This window comes from Gymnoscopelus microlampas (assembly GCF_963454915.1).
Source record: "Gymnoscopelus microlampas genome assembly, chromosome: 3".
Taxonomy (NCBI): Eukaryota; Metazoa; Chordata; class Actinopteri; order Myctophiformes; family Myctophidae; genus Gymnoscopelus; species Gymnoscopelus microlampas.
The window spans coordinates 4339782-4359597 of NC_139940.1; the positions used below are offsets into that span (position 1 = coordinate 4339782).

The window sequence follows — 19816 nt, forward strand, 5'->3', positions numbered from 1 at the left end:
GGGACAGACTGAGTTTATTACGCATTTGTAACAATAACCACAATTGAACATCTTAAAACATATTGCCGTGTTCTACATTGCCATGACACTGAAATGTCTGACTTACTATGGCTTCTTAAATAATAAACGTTTACAACGTTAGCCTGTAAATGCGATCCAGCATACAGTATGTGTGCTTTTTTATTTTAAGTAATATGAAAGTGCCACAAGGAGCATACAGCTTCATATAAAGACAAACAAAAACATTTTAGTGCATAATAAAAAATTAGCCCTGTACCTGAAATGACAAAATAAACTACATCAACAATGTAGAACTTTTTAATGTACCAACAAATATTTCTATAATTATGTTCTGTGTATCTTTTTAAACAATAGTGTAGTAATTTAGTGCAATATGTACATATGTCAAAACATTCATTCTGGACTTTTCTTTCTAATTTCAAACAGCACATTCACTACATCTTTTCCTTCCAGCAGGAACACTGCACAGCTTATTTTCTAATCAAAGCTTTTAAGGATAAATGAGTTAACCACTTAAGCCCTATGCAACGAATAGCAAACATAGCAGATCTACAAGCTAGATCTGTTATTTCTGCTATTTACAAATTATTTCTTTATTTAAAAAAATAAATTGGGGGGAAAAAGAATAAACATTTTGCCCCAAAATAGGGACAACAGGGTTAATGTGGTTACTAGTTTTAAAATGTAAACATAAGTAGTTACTTAGTTGCTTCTTCCACAACGATGCTTCAACTTACAAGTCTGGATGTGGAGCGAGACGCTAGGCTAGACAAACTAAAGGTTTTAGTGAAAGGACTGCTCGCTCTCTTGGAGCCTGGGATCAATAATAAAGAATCCCCCCAAAGGAAATCAGCATGGACCCTCCTGGGAAGAAGGTTTTAAATTAAATTGTTTTATATTATAGGTGAATCAGTAAATTACAGCCACCCACGCTTCTTTTTTTTGTGCAATTCTAATGGAAACAAAAGGAGACAGCCTCCCTACTGAACTACACACTGTAGAGGATATCAACAACATTAAAGGCTGGGTTACAGGCTGTGGGTGAAATGTCCCTTTAGAATAGATCAACCTAAACATTTAAAGCTGAAATCGATAACTTTTTCCACTTAAAATTTTTTGACCAATCAGTATGATAGAGTATGTCACATGGTTGCAGTCTGTCTACCTGCTCTTCTATTGAAACATTTACATACAAAATTGTTGCAGTAGGGTAGGAACAAATTAGTTGGGTAGGACACCTACTGGCTGAAAAGAGGTGGTCGAAATGCACTCTGCCCAAAACGGGCGTTCCTTTATAGCTTGACAGTAGAAATGTTGGCACTTACAAAGGGGGGGACCCAGGTTTTAAACCCTGGGTAGGACATTCAAGGAGCACTGCAGCCATTTTCAACCATGTCTTCATAAAATTGGTCCTCACTAATGCTCATTACAAAAGGGCACCATGTCCATCTACTCACTCTGCGTCTGATTGGTGGGCTATGGTCAGTTCAGCCTTTCTCTTCGCTGGACAGTTAGCATTCTGAAATAGAAGCCATTGTACTTAAATTAATTAAAACACAATAATTCAATGTTTGAAATGACAACACCAGCCTACCGATGATCTCACTGGTAGGCAGGTTTCAGAACTGCCCACTAAGTAGAAATGTAGCCATTTTATAATGATAATTAATCAGGACCAATTATGTGAACATAGGCTGAAAATGGAAAACAATTCAAGTGTCTTGATGTTTAGTGGGACGGTCACTGTTAGATGCAGTTGAAAAGACTGAACATTACAACGCGTTGTAAATTATAGTACATTTCACTAGACTTTTCTTTCCGACATCATCTTCATCATCATCATCTCTCTGCTCCCCTCAACAACTTGACCGAACCTTTCTCAGAACAACGCCAGATACAGTAGAATGTGCGCAGGACGTGGTTTTACATGTGTTTAGAACACTGTACAGGCGAGACACACAGAGGACCACTGGACAACTAAAGAAGAATTGAAACATCAACATGAACAAGTTTAAGACGAAACTGAGAAAAACAAGACTTTGAGCAACAGGAAATAAGAGTAAAACCATAACAAATGGTCGGACCAGTGGTTTTCAATCAGTGGTTTTCAATTTCTTAAAATGGACCCCCCCATGACTCTGAGTGTGTGCAAATGGAACCAAATGGACCCGTAAGGGTCCATTTGGTTCCATTTGCACACTCTCAGAGTTACAGACCTGTAAGGGTCACATTTGGTTTCTAACTATCAATCATTTTGCTTGGGACCCGCTGGACCAGACTTGTAAGAGTCCGTTTGGAACCCTGAGGGTCCCTGGACCGCACTTTGAGAACCACTGCTCTATAGACACCTTTCAGCTACACACTGAAGACACATCTTAAGACCAGCTAAATTAAAACGAAGAAGCCCGAGACGTAGAGATGGAGAAAAAAAAGCAAAGGGATGCGTGTGTGAGGTCCACAATGTCATCAGTTTCCATCACTCCTTCTTCTCTCGTTCCGTTCCATCCATCGCTCAGCCACGCCCTCTCTCCATCTTCCCCTCTCCTCTCTTACCCTTCCAGCCTTCCTTCCCCGTCGCCGCCACCACCCCAAACTTCTGCATCACTTCTTCCTCGAATCCGTCCATCTCCTGCTCCAGGGCCGAATCCTCCTCCTCCTCCTCCCCTTTCTCCTCCTCCTCCTCCTCCTCCTCCACCATGTCCTCCAGGATGTCCGCCACGTCCTCGGTGAAGTCCCGGAAGCTCATCAGGTTGTGGGCGAAGACGCCGTCCGGGAAGAACTCGGACGCCAGCTTCCGGAGCTCCTCCGTCCTGGAGGCCTCCACGCCCGCCGCCTCCGCCTTGGCCAGGTAGACCTGCAGGGATAAGGGGAGGTGACGGCCATGACAGTTTAGCAGTGGTGGGAAGTAACTAAGTACATGTACTCGACTACTGTACTTTTTTTGTACTATTTTCATGCCTCATCTACAATGCTCAAAATGCCTCATCTACAATGCCGATCTACAACACTCTGATTGGTCAGACCCGACTCCATACCTGACTTTGTCCGTGTTCACCGTCAACGCTCTGATTGGTCAGACCCGTCAACGCTCTGATTGGTCAGACCCGTCAACGCTCTGATTGGTCAGACCCGTCAACAAAGTGATTGGTCAAGCTTCACGTGACACATGGCTATAAACACATTATAAACACATATCGATGACAAAGTGTATCAAAGGCGCCGCTGGACGACCCGTGCTCAGGGAAACCGAGGCCTTCAGCCTTTCACGACTATGTTTTCATTCCCACTAACAATATTTCTCCACGGAACACTAACACAATTTCTTCCAAAGAACATGGATGGTTTTGGTTATAAGCCCACTTGTTTCTATGATGAAAGAGCAATTTAAAATGTTACTAACTTTCCGTGGTTTTGTCGGCTTCGAGGACGCTATTGTTAAATGACTTTCGGTTTGTTTCCAGTGGGGAACGAGCGGCACACACGTAAATCCCGCCCACTACATTTGATTAGGTAAAGCGCGGCCTGCTTCCTGATCTGATGGCACGCCCACTTGTAGCCAATGTGCACGGGTCGGGTTGTCAACACGGCTACCGAATCTAGTAGAATCTGTTCTTGAGAGATCACTGGGCTAGTGGATAAGATATTTGGCTTCAGTGTCCCTTTCCCGGCAGAGGAGACCCAGGTTTGAACCCCAGGTCCGTCGGTTATACCTATACCTGCAGGACGGCCTGGAACTGGTCCTTGTCGACGGGCTGCAGCAGGCCCTGGGCCTGGGCACAGGTCTCCTGGGAGTCACAGCGGAGCTGTGGAGGGCTGACATTCCTCTGCAGCTTGTGTCTCTGGTGGAGCCAGTAGCCAGGATGCTCCATGGAGGGCCGGGACTGCCTGCTACTGCCTCCTGGTGGAGGAGGGGGGAAGAAGCACCACAAACCACTAATGTTAAAGGAAAACTTCACCAATTTTCAACCTATCTTCATATAATTGGTCCTCACTAATACTCTTGATAAAATGGTACAATTTTTTTCTACTCTGTGTCTCAGAGGAGGGCTGTGGACAGTTCAGAAACATGTCACCAGTGACATCATCAATGGGGAATCCAAGCTAATAGAAACTGCAGGCTTTCTATTCCTGGAAAGTTGCTATGCAATAAAAGAAGCCATTGTTCTCGTGTTAATAAAAATCTAAATAAGAAATGTGAAATCTTGTTGGGAAAAGAAATCATGCCTAACGATGATGTCACTGGTAGACGGGTTTCTGGACTGTCCACAGCCCTCCTATGAGACACAGACCAAGTAGAAAAAAATGGTACCATTTTATCATGAGTATTAGTGAGGACCAATTATATGAAGATACTGTAGGTTGAAAATCGGTGAAGTTTCCCTTTAATTCCCTTTATTTAGATAGCATGTTGTTTAGACCACCGTTTCCCAAGCAAATCACAACTCAAATCACACAAGTATATATACACTAGTGAAAATAGCAGATCTGCAAGCTCACAGCACGGCGCGAAGCGATGCGTTGTGAGCTTGTAGATCTGCTATTTTCACTAGTTTGGGTTTGGGGCAAACTTCCAAGTTCTTTTTTGGGGTCTTGAGCTCAAAGGTTTTGGAAACCACTGGTTGAGACAGATGCTAGGTTCATTGAATTCCTGGTTATCCTATTCACCTGTTTCCTATAGGCTGTGTGTTTTCCACTTCCTGTCGATTTCATTGGATATCATTGGTCATCTGACCAGTTTCATTGGATTTCATTGGATCAAATCGACAGGAAGTGGAAAACACACAGCCTAGGAAACAGGTGAATAGTTTCAAATAATACATAATGTGATTTAGATAGCATGTTATGTAGACATAATGCTATAGGTTCATATGATTACATGGAATCCTACAGCTTCAAATCAAATGTACATAATAATATCATTTAGATAGCACGTTGCTTAGACAGATGCTGAGGCTCATCGTCTAGCTGGTATCAAGTACCCCCCAGGGGTACTTGAGGGGGTTCCAGGGGGACCCCAGCTAAATGATGGACAGGGACCAAATGGGACCAAATGGACCATTAGGGTCTGTAACTCTGAGAGTGTGCAAATGGAACCGTTAGGGTCCATTTGGTTCCATCAATGTTAAATTAACATTGATTTTACAATATGAATTGGGGTCCCAGAGACATACATACATGCCATTTAATGGGGGTCCGTAGCCCTAATGCATGTCAAACTGGGGGTCCTTGAAATTAAAATGTTTGAAATCACTGCTAGAGAGCCGTAAAAATCTTCTATTATGGGGGTCCCTGGCTTATCTTTTCAAATGGGGGTCCGTGGTCTAATAAGTGTCTATTTGGGGGTCCTTCACATGAAAAAGTTTGAGAACCACTGTGTTACAAGCTCTAGTACTTTTCATTGGTTCAATATTGTAACTAAAGAAAACTACATTGTATCCACTGGAGCGCAGGTTCTTGTTTCAATGTTTCAATGTGAGAGAATATCAAACTGGGGGTCCTAGAAATTAAAAACGTTGAGAATATCTGAACTATACAGCAGTGGTTCCCAAACTTTTTCATGTCAAGGACCCCTAATTGACACTTATTACCCCGTGGACCCCCATTTGAAAAGATAAGCCAGGGACCCCAATAAGAGAAGGTTTTTACGGCTCTCTAGCAGTGATTCTCAACCATTTTCATTTCAAGGACCCTCAGTTTAACATGCATTAGGCTACGGACCCCCATTTAATGGCATTTATACCTCTGGGACCCCAATTCACATTGTAAAACTAATGTTAATTTTACTCTGAGAGAGTACAAATGGAACCAAATGGACCCTAACGGGTCCATTTGGTTCCATTTGTACACTCTCAGAGTTACAGACCCATAAGGGTCCATTTCGTTCCTGTCCATCATTTAGCTGGGGACCCCCTGGAACCCCCTCAAGTACCCCTGGGGGTCCCCGGACCCCACTTTGAGAACCAATGCTATACAGTATACCTTTGCCAGCATGCCACACGTTGTCATCACGGTGACCGTGGTGGTGGTCGTCGTGGCGATGGTCATGGTGGTCGTCGCGGTGACCGTGCTGGTCGTCGTGGCGATGGTCATCACGGTGATCGTGGTGACCGTGGCGGTTGTCATGGTGATGTTTGTCGTGTTTGTCTTTGTCAAAGCGTCCTCCATCTTTCTTCCACTCTTCTTTCTTCCTCTCCTCTTTCTTCCACTCTCCCTTTCCTCCTCCGTGTTTCTTCTCGTTCGTCTCCTTCCACTCCTTCTCTTCGTCTCGGTCGTTTCTGCTCTTCCAGTGTTTCTTCTCCTCTTTCCCCTTCCCGCCCTCCTCTCTTCCCTTCTTCCAACCCCTCTCTCCCTTCCACTCTTGGTGCTCCTTCCTTCCTTTCTTCTCGTCCTTCCACTCCTCCTTTCCTCTCCCTTCCTTCCCGCTGTTGCTCCATTTCTCCTGCTTGTCCTTTTTCCTGTCTTTTCTCTCATCCCTCTTTTCCTCCCACTCTTTCTTTCCCTCCCCGCCCTTCCACTGCTTCCCTTTGTCGTCTCGTTTCTTCCACTCCACTTTCTCCTTCCACTCCTTCTTTTGCTTCTTCTTCTCCTCCTTGCTCTGCCATTCTTTCCCTTCCTTCCCTCTCTCCTCCTCCTCGTACTTTCTCTTCTCCCTCTCTTTCCACTCCGTCTTCTCCTTGCGCTTCTCCGTCTTCTCTCGTTCCTTCCGCTCCTTCTTCTCTCTCTCCTTCCCCTCTTTCTCGCCCGTGTCGTATTTGTCTTTCTTTTTGTCTTTCTGTTTCTTCTCTTTCTCCGCTTTCCTGCTGTGTGCTTCCTGACTGCTGTCTCCTGTGTGGCCAGCAGGGGGCTCTGCAGCTTCAGTGTCAGGTGGAGGAGGCGCTCCATCGGCTACTGAGGAGAATCAGAAACACAGTGAAATGAGCACAATAAAAAGAATAAGAATGGATGGAAACACAATTAAAGAAAGATGTTTACATTAAACAAATGCAGATGTTTTTATTAACAATGACTCCACACCACAACTTTAACAACAACACTGGTGAACATATTAGTTATAGCACTGGCTGTGAAAGGCCCTTAAAGCAAGAGTTTTGTTTATTTTTCTTCCCCCAAAACGAGGGCCAATTGTGTTCATGCAGACGCTCGACAAAGTAAGTAAAGATTGAAAGTAAAGACAATTAAAGAAGGGAAAAAAAGAGATAAGCCCTGTTCATCTCCTCCTAAAAAAAAACTGTCTACAAGCCTAAAATCTGAAATTATTGTATTAGTCTAATGCAAGTCCTTCAAATTAAGGCATCAATACACCAGGAAAAGGTGCTTCAATTTGAGCTTGAAGTGGTTTTCAATGATGTTTTACTAACATTCATCTGTAACATTTATTGAATATGGAAAAAATCTAAACAAACAATATCTCAAATAAAGACAGAACACTAAATAAAGACGTATTAAGTTGGGGGAACACTCTGTCATCCTCTTACAGCTCCTGACCTCCCTGGACTAAACATGCCAGTCCACTGCTATGGTCCTTAAATAGTCTCAGTGGTACAGAAGTAACATTTATCTTTTTGTTTAATATTTAGTCTGTTATTTCTTGAAAGGAAAGCAGAGAGACAGAGAGGAGGAAGGACATGCAACACGTGGTCTGAAGACGGAATACAAACAGGGATGTGCTGAGGGTGATGATGATGATGATGATGACGACGTCGCCGATGAACTGTCTAGTCCATGGGTCTTCAACTGGGGGTCCGGGACCCCCAGGGGGTCCTCAGAGTTAATACCGGGGGGCAAATCTTTGTGTGATAGGAAACAAAAATGTGTACATTAACCACTTGAACCCTAGCATCCATATTCTAAGGGGAACATTAGCCAAAAACAGCAGATCTACAAGCTCACAACGCCTCGCAAAGAGGTTTGGTGTAGGGGGGAGTAGAGCAGTAAGTATTGAGGGTTTAAGTGGTTAACTGTCTGAAAATACTATTATTATTATTACACATGAATCCAACAAAATGCTACATTTTGACAGTGCTGTCAAACAAGTCTATGAAGCTATCTATGAAATCTATGAGTAGTTTAATCTGCAACAACATTTTATATAATATGTAGTGTTGGGGGGGGGGGGTCCCTGCTTCATCTCTCTCTCATCTAAGGGGTCCTTGGACTGAAAAACGTTGAAGATCCCTGGTCTAGTCAACTAACAGTGAATCCCATTAATGAATGTCTAATTCACGGCGTGGCGCTGAAGGGGTCGGCTGTCTAGATTCTAGAACATCGTTTGTCTGCATGTTCCTCCCATATTTTGTCCAAATATGGGGGATTTTGCTCAACTGCAGTCGATGGCCTCGCCTGTCGACGAGCTCGCCGTCTGGGCTGGCAGGCCGTCATCAACCGTTTCCAAATCACACATCGTTGTTGTCGGGTAGAAACCTCTCATGTCCATATTTTAACTTTGTGTTTTTTTCGTAAATTAACGCCCTACTTGATCATACTACAGCCTCACACAAAAGCATCAAAAGTAGCAGATCTTTTAATTTAAATTTGAATCCTGAAAAGTAACAGTTTTGGACATATTTGTCGTCTCTGTCAGGTTTCCACCCGACAGAGACGACATAGTAGCTACTTGACAATGATGTGCATGTTAGGCTAATGTAAACACATAGTAAACAGACTGGCTACAAGCGGGCACATGTCCCTTCCACCCGGCCAGCATGGCTAATGAAAATGTTTGGAATGTGGTTTATGACATTTGCTGGTTCAAAAGCCATACAGATATTCCATGTGGCTCCAGACAGCACAGGGAAGCCACGCCATAATAAGACCCGTTAGACCCATTATTATTATTTCATTTTTTTGACAGCATCGGTACAGGCAATTGCACAAATTTCGACCAATTTCAACCTGGCATCCCTGTGTCTCTTTCAAGCTGAAAATGTTTCAAACTTTTTCAAAATGTTTCAAAAATAGCAGATCTACAAGCTCACAATGTTTGGCGCGTGTAGGTTGGCTATTTGTTTTAAAGAGTTTTGAATAAAGCTTAAGTGGTTAAATAAAATAAAGTTGAGTTTATGTGTATAGTTTTTATTTAATTATTTGCTTGTTCATGCTTTAATTTAAGTTAAATGTTATTTCCATAATATTGTAGTACATTTTTTTAGCGATCAAAAAGTTATGTATTTATTTGTTTGTAAGTTAAAGGTTCTCAATTAGAAACTTTATCAAATCTATGTTTTCAAACTATGTTTTTTAACTTTTTGACAAAATATCAGTCAAAACATCAGTACTCAGTGGTCTAGGTCTAGGTTTTTATCGGTCGGGCTCAAGCTCTAGTTCACACCCCTCTCTCTCTCTCTCTCTCTCTCTCTCTCTCTCTCTCTCTCTCTCTCTCTCTCCTGCCTGTCTCTCTCTCCTCTGAGAGTGTCTAGGTCTTTGTGGAGGGCGGGCACAGACTCCAGCTCGCTCCTCATCCTCTCTCTCTTCAGCTTACCGTTTTCCTCCTCCTCCACCACCTCCCTCTGCAGGCGCTCCTTGGCTCCCTCCATCGCCTGGCCCTGGGCTACTTTTAGCTCCTCTCTCTGCGCCTGATTAGAGGAGAAAAACGGAACAGAAGAGAGAGAGAGACAAACAGACAGACAGACAGACAGACAGACAGACAGACAGACAGAGAGAAACACAGACACACATACAGAGACACACAGAAAGACACACAGACACACAGAAAGACACACAGACGCACATATACATGCAGAGACAAAGGGACACACAGAAATTCAGACACAAAGATACAGACACGCAAAGACACAGACACACAGAGACACAAATATACATTCAGAGACAAAGAGACACACAGACACACATATACATTCAGAGACAAAGAGACACACAGACACACATATACATTCAGAGACAAAGAGACACACAGACACACATATACATTCAGAGACACAGAGACACACATATACATTCAGAGACAAAGAGACACACAGACACACATATACATGCAGAGACAAAGAGACACACATATACATTCAGAGACACAGAGACACACATATACATTCAGAGACAAAGAGACACACAGACACACATATACATGCAGAGACAAAGAGACACACATATACATTCAGAGACACAGAGCCACACATATACATTCAGAGACAAAGAGACACACAGACACACATATACATGCAGAGACAAAGAGACACACAGACACACATATACATTCAGAGACATAAGAGACACACAGACACACATATACATTCAGAGACACAGAGACAAAGAGACACACAGACACACATTACATTCAGAGACAAAGAGACACACAGACACACATATACATTCAGAGACACAGAGACACACATATACATTCAGAGACACACAGACACACATATACATTCAGAGACACACAGACACACATATACATGCAGAGACAAAGAGACACACAGACACACATATACATTCAGAGACACAGAGACACACATATACATTCAGAGACACAGAGACACACATATACATTCAGAGACACAGAGACACACATACATTCAGAGACAAAGAGACAGACACACACACACACACACACACACACACACACACACACACACACACACACACACACACACACACACACACACACACACACACACACACACACACACACACACACACACACACACACACACACACACACACACACACACACACACACATATACATGCAGAGACAAAGAGACACACAGAAATTCAGACACACAGAGAGAGAGAGAGAGAGAGAGAGAGAGAGAGAGAGAGAGAGAGAGATCATGGTATCAGCCTTCCATCCCCTTCATGTTCACACACTCATCCTCCTCTTCCTCAAATGGATTAAAGCAAAATGAAATCTCACGACTGAAATCGTTTGTACTGTATGACCAAGTCCTGATGTGTGATTAGTGAAACAGTATGAAAAGGAGTCCGCCACACACACACACACTAGCGCCGTTTCCTAAACAACCAACACAATATGTCACAGTATGATGTTTCAGTAATAATGTTCCTGATGTTCTACATACTACCAGGTGAAGAAATCATATCTGAGATTTTATGGAAAATGCTTCTGAAAATGACTGCCAAGCTCCAGATAAAGTATGATGTGTTTCTAAAAAAAATGGGCCCCAGTTATAGGGTACTTTAATCTGCCTATATGAAAGCATATGTCTGTGTTTTCGTGTATGTCTCATCATAATCTTTGTGTTATAACTAGGTATATTTGGTCTCCAAGTGAATGTCCTGATATTTAAATCTGATGTAATCTGTTGCTTAGTATGTCTGCCGAATTGTCCTGTTTGTTTTTCTTTTCTGTTGTGTTTTTCTGTTTTGTCTTTTTCTTTTTGTGTTTTTAGTTTAGTTTATTTGCTGAAAAAATAATAATTGTACAATGTGAAATTTCTCTGCAGAAAAGCAAATAAACGTCTTTGTTAAAAAAATAAAAAAAATACTTCTGAGCATAAGAATTATTTCTAGTTTGACCACTACAAATGCTTACAATAATAACGGAAAACAGCCCATCTACAAGCTCTCAATGCGTCTGCGACGCATTGAGAGCTTGTAGATCGGCTATTTTCGTTGTGCAACATAGCTTCCATAGAAGACATGCTGGCTTCTATGGAATCCAAATGAGTGAAATCAGTGGTGGCCGACCGAGAACTTTAATCCTCGTCCTCAGGTGAGACAGAGCAGACATGTACCTGTAGTTGAGCGTGGAGGTCAGAGGTCGGCTCAGTTCCTTTGTCCAACTTATTGAGAAGATCTGCATCGTCTGCAAGTGATGGATGTCCCTCTGTGTTCGACCACTCCTACACACACACACACACACACACACACACACACACACACACACACACACACACACACACACACACACACACACACACACACACACACACACACACACACACACACACACACAAGATGTAGACAGCCTGTTTAGAGCAGGGATTCCCAAATTTAAGAGTGCATGTGTGAATTGAGCTCGTGCTGAACCCCACGTGCACGCTTAGCGGCGTTCCTTGTTTATGCACCGCAAGTGTTTGAAAACACTGCATTTCCACTGAAACGTCACTCTTTATAAAGTAGCAACAATACTATGACTGGATACAAGACACTTGGATTAACTGAGAGTTGTTTGAGAGTTTTTTTCTTAGTTTTTTTAAAATATATTTTTGGGTCTTTTTCTGTCTTTATTGGTAGTACAGGAGATAGACAGGAAACGGGGAGAGAGATGCGGAGAGACATGCAGCAAAGGTCGTCGGGAACCAGAGTTGAACCCGCGACGCGCTGTCAGGCATTAGACCCTATATGTGGCATGCGCCCGTTGTTTGAGAATTTAGTAACTGATTGTTTTTATATAGTTGTGCCGTCTTTAATCCTGGACCCCTATTTTCTTCGGTTCATCAAGTGTTTTCTACATGTTTGGGATTCTTCATTCGGCATGAAGGAATGCGACACAAACTAAATTGCTCAATGAATTCAAGGCTTCACAGGGTGAGTAATTGATAGAGAGAAAGCCTTTAACATTTCATAACAGACGGTTAATCTCCCCCACCACCATGCTCATCAATTTCTCTGTGTGTCGTCTTTTTAAGGTGGACTTTCCCCCCCGGAGACGTTGCTCTATCCGCTGCTCCATAGTCAAGTCTCCACGGAGATCGAAGTTCACCTTAAATGTCATCGTGGATTTCACCTTGACCTACGGTTAGCAGTCTAATGGTTTTTCTTAGTGTGGAGAGATACAGAACTGTACAGACATTACACTGACCTGTTTTACTGGGATCTGTGCGTCTCTCAGTTCCCTGTAAGCTTCATATTCAGCCTCTGAAAAAAAAACATTCACATAGTGTCAATCAACACAACTATTTATAATAGAACATTTTAATGTGTACATTAAAAGTCTATTCACGGGGTCATCCATCGTATACACGTAAACAGACCATTTCCCTCAGTAATGTCTTCATTTTTAGATGTTAGGTTTGTTTTGATTTAAAGAAGGTCATTCAAATTAAGTTACAGCACTCATCTGATTTTTTTAAGTCAATGTTGTTGTTGGCTAAACATCACTGTACGATTAAGAAGTGCTCTTTAAAAAAGAGCTCTCTCAAGCCAGTTTCAAGTCACTGCAAGTAGATGTTCATAGCGTACTGAAATAAACAGAAGCATTTGCTTCCTCTGCTTTTGAAAAGGTCATCATTAATGCCAAGTAAAGCATCAGTCACAGTGAATGGACTAAACATGACACAACACCGTTATGGTTCATTAAAATACAATGTGCTTTATATGATGCCCAAGTGCACAGATGAGAAGTAGGTAATTCATTACACAATGTTGTGACATTATGTACTGACTTACACATAAACACTGAATAAATACACGCCTCAAAAACACACAAAACAAGCTACATAGTTTGGTGCACAACTGAAAAACCATGAGATGAATTGAAACAACACATACGTTTGTATTACTAATATATATATATATATATATATATATATATATATATATATATATACACACACACCTATAAGACTTTTAGGACGGGAGTTTTTCCTTATAAATGCAATTTTATTTTTGCCATTTTGAGTGTGACAAATAATAAAACAATAAGTCTACTCTGGGACAATGGCAATTTCTAATACTTGTGGGGACATTTGGCCCGCGCGCGCACGCACGCACGCACGCACGCACACACACACACACACACACACACACACACACACACACACACACACACACACACACAGATATCTACCTCATACACACTAAATGACAGTAAAGTGTGCAGTGCTTTGAAGGATCCATTGCAAGCAAGTGTCAAATGCAAACAACAAAAATAATGTTCTTTTCATGCACACACACTCAAAACACACATAAATTGCCATGATTATACACGTGCCCTGTAACACACACACACACACACACACACACACACACACACACACACACACACACACACACACACACAACCTACCATCATCTAGGTCAACGAAGATGCCTGTAGATATAATATAACACATCTCAGTCTCAGAGTCCTTCAAGTACTTATTAATTAAGCTTAATTTATCGTTTATACAACAGTCTCGCTTGCCAACAAGAACCCGTCTACAATCTAACATTAGTACTCAAATATCTTTCGGATTTTCTAAGCATCCATCAACAACTACGTAATTTCGTCCCTCCAGGCTATGGGATTACACGTGTTCTTTAGGCTATATAACATTGTAACATGTAACAAGCTTGGCCCAGTAATGACGACATGCTAGGGCTGGGCCGGGCGATAGGACTTAAAAATCTATAATATTATTTCACTATTGCCTCCATTATGATGAATGAACAATTATAGAAAATAAAAATTGTGAAAATAGCAGATCTACAAGTTGCATCACGACGCGTTGTGAGCTTGTAGATCAGCTATTTTCGCTATTTTTGTACGCCACCACTGTATAATTCTATCATATCGTCTCTGTCGGGTGGAAACCTCATGTGTCCAAAACTGTTACTTTGCAGGATTCAAATTCAAAAGCATCAAAAGTAGCAGATCTACAAGCTCGAAACGCGTCGCTTCGCGCCGCGTTTCGAGCTTGTAGATCTGCTACTTTTGATGCTTTTGTGTGACGCTGTAGTGCAGGGTTCCCCAATAGGCGGCCCGCGGGCCACTTGCGGCCCGCGACGACTCCTGGCATAATTCTTTTTTTTTTTTTTTTTTTTTTTTTTTTTGGAAAAAAATAAAAAAAAATAATAATCAAATTCACACACACTTACAAATTGTGTGTAAAAATGATAACAGACCCCCCCAAAAAGCACTACACAAGAACCCCAGGCCTAAAATAACTGTCAAATTAGCTAGATTAGAGGAAAAAAAGAAAATCGAAATAAAGTTGACAAAAACAGAAATCAAAATCCACCCAAAACCGCGAAATTTTCGCCCAAAACCGCAAAAATAAAATCCGCAACGCGCATGCTGAATTCGGGCGGGCGCGAGGGCACCGGCCCTCAGCTCGGCACCCCGAGACAGAATTTGGCCCTTGGGGAAAACTAATTGGGGAACCCTAAGTGTGATCAAGTAGGGCGTTAGGGCTCTGTACTTGGTGCACTCTTTTATTATTATTTCCCGTCAACACCAAATCTCTTCAGGGAAAACAGCCGATCTACAAGCTCTTCATAGATCGGCTATTTTCGGCAAACGCCCCCCCCCCCCCCTCCCCCCCCAGCATAGGGATGCCAGGGCTCAGGGCTCCAGTGCTCAACGCCTACCTGAGAAGAAGATGGTGCCGATGCCGAGCAGGATGATGGCTCCCAGAATGCACTTGTTCAGAGAGAAGCTGAACTCTTCCTCCCCGTGGGGCGACTGGGACTCCTCCTCCTCCTCCTCCTCAGCGTCCTCTTCCTCGTCGCTCCTCCCGATGCGCTCCAGAGTTGTCAGAAGAGTCCTCCTCTTCCTCAGCCCCGCGTCGTCCTCCTCCTTCTCCTCCTGGCCTCCCTTCTCCTCCTCCCACCCCTCTGAATCCATGGTGGGGTCTGGGGGGGGGGGCAGTGTTAATGTTGACAGCACATCTTTATTTTGTCTTTTGAAATAAAATTCCATTTAGTTTCAGGCATATTTTTGTCATCTGAAATATCTAACTTTTTAGTTGACAAAATATCATAAGATTCGATTTAGTCAACTAAAATGTATTTTATCAAGCCACGATGGCGTCGCAATCCTTGATCTATACTTAGCAGTGTGCGGAAAATAGCTGATCTACAAGCTTGTATATCGTCTGTTTTCGGAGCGCGACACATGCACGCAGCCGAGCATAAAATGACTTGTCTTTCAGTTCTACTGGAATCTCTTCTCCACTATAGTCCCTCACTGACATTTTAGTCTAGTTTTTCGTTGTTGATGAAATTGTCAATATATTTAGTCTTAGTTTTAGTCATCGTAGCTTAGTTTTTATTTAGTTTTCGTCAGTGAAAAAAAGGTAGTCGACGAAATTATGTGTCATTTTAGATTTCTTTGGCTATTTTACAAAAATCGTGAAAATTTGTGCAAATCTTTCAGTACACATTTTTAACTAAAATCTTTGCTTTTGGGAACAAAATATTTGACAAATGTTCGCTTTAAAAAATATATATTCAAAGATCTGCAGAAATGTTCACGATTTTTCAAAAATAGCAAAAAAATCGATGAGCTTGTATATCTGCTATTTTTGAATTGCCAAATATATCTAAAATGACAGAGATGCGTTCCCGGATTGAATGGGTTAATCAAATAATCGAGTAGAGGGTTTTCTTGCCACATGAAGTCACATCGTCATTGGATTGGACCACAGTGATATACCTGTTTGGTATCACATCCATCAAGGTTCCAAGCAAGGCGATACCAAAAGTTGACGCGCAGACTAGCGTCATTACATCACGACAAACTCCCCTAATACTGCGAGGAAGCATTAGCTTTAGCATTTTTAACACTCATACACAGCGTTTGACATCGCTATGACAGCCAGCTACACAGAGGAGATCCTATCCGCAGTGGAAAACTAAGTAAGGCGAGTCGATTCGAGCCGGTACCATGCGGAAGAAAAGCACCATAACTAGGAGGTTAAAGCAGGGTTCTTCCCAAAGCCAGGGACCCCCAAATAGCCATAGCCTCTGGCTGCAGCTCCCCATTGCCAAAAGGCTTCAAATAAAAACCAGAAAATGGCAATAATAGTAGATCTACAATTTTGTAGATAGTTTTGTAGAATCTACTTGGTTAGAGGTTCCAGAGCTCATGCAGTTCTATGTATCTAACAGCATCATGCTGTCATACCAACCAAACACAGTGTCCAGTTCCTGGTCCAGATATACTGTATAAGTCCAGAACCAGCTGGTCCACTAAGTACACTTCACACATAAAACACAGAATGCATCAATGATATTACATACATGTTATGTACATATCATACTCATACTGTGATGCTTTATCATGTACAATGTTAAGTTCAGTTTGAGTTCTCTGAATACCAGTTCATTCCCATCAGGGTAAATCCACATTAACTAGAATTTAATAATGAATTAAAGCTGCAATATGAACGTTTTATGTTGCATCTGTAACACCCGAGATTCTAACATGTGTCTTCCATGTGGGAGACCAAACACACCGCTCACGCAAGAGGGAATCTCCACTTGGCCAGGTGAGATTCACTTCCGGGTTTTCGTTCAGCCTGCTGTTCCCATTAATGGCCCAGCACTGTTTCACCTTCTCTGGTCCCAATACATTATAATCTCAATGCAAGTCAATGAGGTTTTGGGCGAACATTATTGATTTTATTACCTTAGTAAACCTTTTCATAAACAATTTATGTTTTCAATCGCTAGTTCAAAGTCTCTTTTAAATCATCATGGTATGCGTTTAGTAAATTATGGTTAATTTTTAAATTAATGATAAAGTAGGGTATGTTTCAAGGGTTTCTACTGGTTCTACCAAGTGAAGGCCCGTCCTCGCTGCGGTTGCAGCCAATAGAATTCATTTCAGTTCGCATTTTGGACCGAATATAGAACATTTCTGAAAAAATGACTTAATTTGTGGTCTGTAGAAACCAATGGCGTCACTTTGTCCATACAGTTTTACGTCTATGGTTGGAACTGTTGCCCCACGACCGACTCCAGATAAGTGTTTGAAGATGGATGGAATCAGTAAGTGTCCTACTTGCTGACACCAGGGTCCAACTGTCTCAATGTAGTAGACCACCTCCAACCACTGTAGTTGTGCTAGTTATATTGTATTAATATACTCTACCATACATAAAAAACTTCAAGTTCCGGATTGCAGCTTTAAGTCAAAGTATAGAAACTAGAAATTCCAGATTGAAGGTTTAACATGTTGGTGGTTTACCTTCCCTCACATTTTTTTTATCTGCACAGACATATATTCATTTTATTAATTAGAACATAATAAAAACATGTTCCAAGAGTTTTCAACTTACTTTTTTCATACTGTTCATATAAGAATAATCAACAAAATATCTCACACACACACACACACACACACACACACACACACACACACACACACACACACACACACACACACACACACACACACACACACACACACACACACACACACACACACACACACACACACACACAATTTACCATGATTCAATAAAATTGTCAAACTCACCTGCTTGTTTCCCCAAGTCAGTCACTCTCGGAGACAGCTCTGACTCCTCCTCTTCCTGCCCTAGCCCCTCCCCCTCTAGTGGCTGGTGCTCTGTGGCTCCTCCTTCCTGTGCAAGCTCCTCCCCTCCCAGAGTCTCAGGCGTCAGCATGGAGGCAGGGGGCTCCTCGGGGGAGGGGCTTATGTGGGTGTAGGAGTCGGAGAACGTGTCGGGCTCGGGGCTGGGCGGGGCCCGGCCCTCGGGGAGGCCCTCCGATTGGCTGTGTGCGTCGCCATCGGAGGAGTGGCCGGGGAAGTGTAGGGAAGAGGGCGGGCGGGGGTCATCGGTGACAAGGGTGTGGGGGGGGTCAGGGGTCATATGGGTAGGGTCAGTAGTAACAGGGGTGGGGTCGTCATTGGGGTCTTCAGTGATAGGGGTGTGGTCTTCATTGATAGGGGTGTGGTCTTCAGTGATAGGACTGGGGTCATCAGTGCTAAGGGTGGGGTCTTCAATGCTTGGGGTGTGGTCTTCAGTGCTAGGGGTGTGGTCTTCAGTAATAGGGGTGGGGTCTTCAGTAATAGGGGTGTGGTCTTCAGTAATAGGGGCAGGGTCTTCAGTAATAGGGGTGGGGTCTTCAGTAATAGGGGTGGGGGTGAGGATGGCGTCAGGACTAGGTTGTTCACCTAGGTCCGGTCGGTCTTCTGACACCTGTGAACAGGAAGCAGGTCATTAGATGTTTGCATTCACCAACCAGCAGGTCTTAACACATCGGGTGCCAAACACGGTAAAAAACGTGTTATTCAATCTTTTTTTCGTTTCTTTTTCCCACACGGGAGGGGCTGGCACAGCTCTAGAATCACCCGAGGTGATTCTGAGAAGGAAGGGACAGATGGATCACCGTGCCAAAAAACCCATCCGCTTCCGTTCTATCTCCTTGATGAAAACCTCTGTAGCTCCAAAACTTTTTCCGGTGGGGAAAACGAGTAATTTTCGATGCGTGATCCCTCCCCCATTGTGACTCGCGTGATAGATCATATCGTTCCAGGCGTTAGCCAGGACCATCGTGCACCGTGCACGCATGCATCGTTTACATGGATTTGCTCGTCGTGGAGTCTAGAGCTTTAAACAGCGCAGCGCAGCGGTGAGATTTCTGGCACCGAACGTAATCTGTTTTAATACAATTCTGGCACCCGATGTGTTAAGCCTACTTTAGACCAAAGATTTCATAAAGAAAATAAATGGTTTTGAGGAGTGAAACACCATCGAATTATGAGTGACAAAAAGCCTGTTTACTTAAACCCAAACCCCCTATTCTAGGGGTGGGGGACATTCACCAAAAATAGCCGATCTACAAGGTTGTAGATCGGCTATTTTTGACGAAGAGATTTGGAGTATTTTGAAGGATTTACATAGAAAAAGGATACACCATGTACATGTCTACAGTATATGAACAGGAGGAAAGCTGCAGTGTATATACATGGTGTGTGTGTGTGTGTGTGTGTGTGTGTGTGTGTGTGTGTGTGTGTGTGTGTGTGAGATATCCAGCAGATCTCAGGTCAGTACCTGCCGCTCATCCACAGGGAGCTCTGATGTCATCACTGACCCCTCCATAGACGATGTACAGCCTGCACACACACACACACACACACACACACA

At 42.8% G+C, this 19816-nt stretch overlaps 1 protein-coding gene across 5 annotated transcripts in view; it reads right to left on the reverse strand.

Moving 5' to 3' along the window:
- The window catches only part of pbxip1b (pre-B-cell leukemia homeobox interacting protein 1b), a 33494-nt gene continuing 13678 nt past the window's right edge, over positions 1-19816 (reverse strand). For 2 of the 5 annotated variants that reach the window (XM_084053121.1, XM_084053122.1), the window contains exons 4-15: positions 19724-19785; positions 18184-18868; positions 15291-15554; positions 14008-14031; positions 12802-12857; positions 11732-11839; positions 9500-9593; positions 7680-7808; positions 6001-6909; positions 3738-3919; positions 2575-2875; positions 1-1540 (exon numbers count right to left, since the gene is read on the reverse strand). In XM_084053121.1, the coding sequence (XP_083909247.1) occupies positions 1533-1540; positions 2575-2875; positions 3738-3919; positions 6001-6909; positions 7680-7808; positions 9500-9593; positions 11732-11839; positions 12802-12857; positions 14008-14031; positions 15291-15554; positions 18184-18868; positions 19724-19785 (2822 nt within the window). In that variant the 3' untranslated portion in view covers positions 1-1532. The remainder of the gene's footprint in view (positions 1541-2574; positions 2876-3737; positions 3920-6000; positions 6910-7679; positions 7809-9499; positions 9594-11731; positions 11840-12801; positions 12858-14007; positions 14032-15290; positions 15555-18183; positions 18869-19723; positions 19786-19816) is intronic. The other 3 variants (XM_084053123.1, XM_084053124.1, XM_084053125.1) reach the window with 3 other exon arrangements.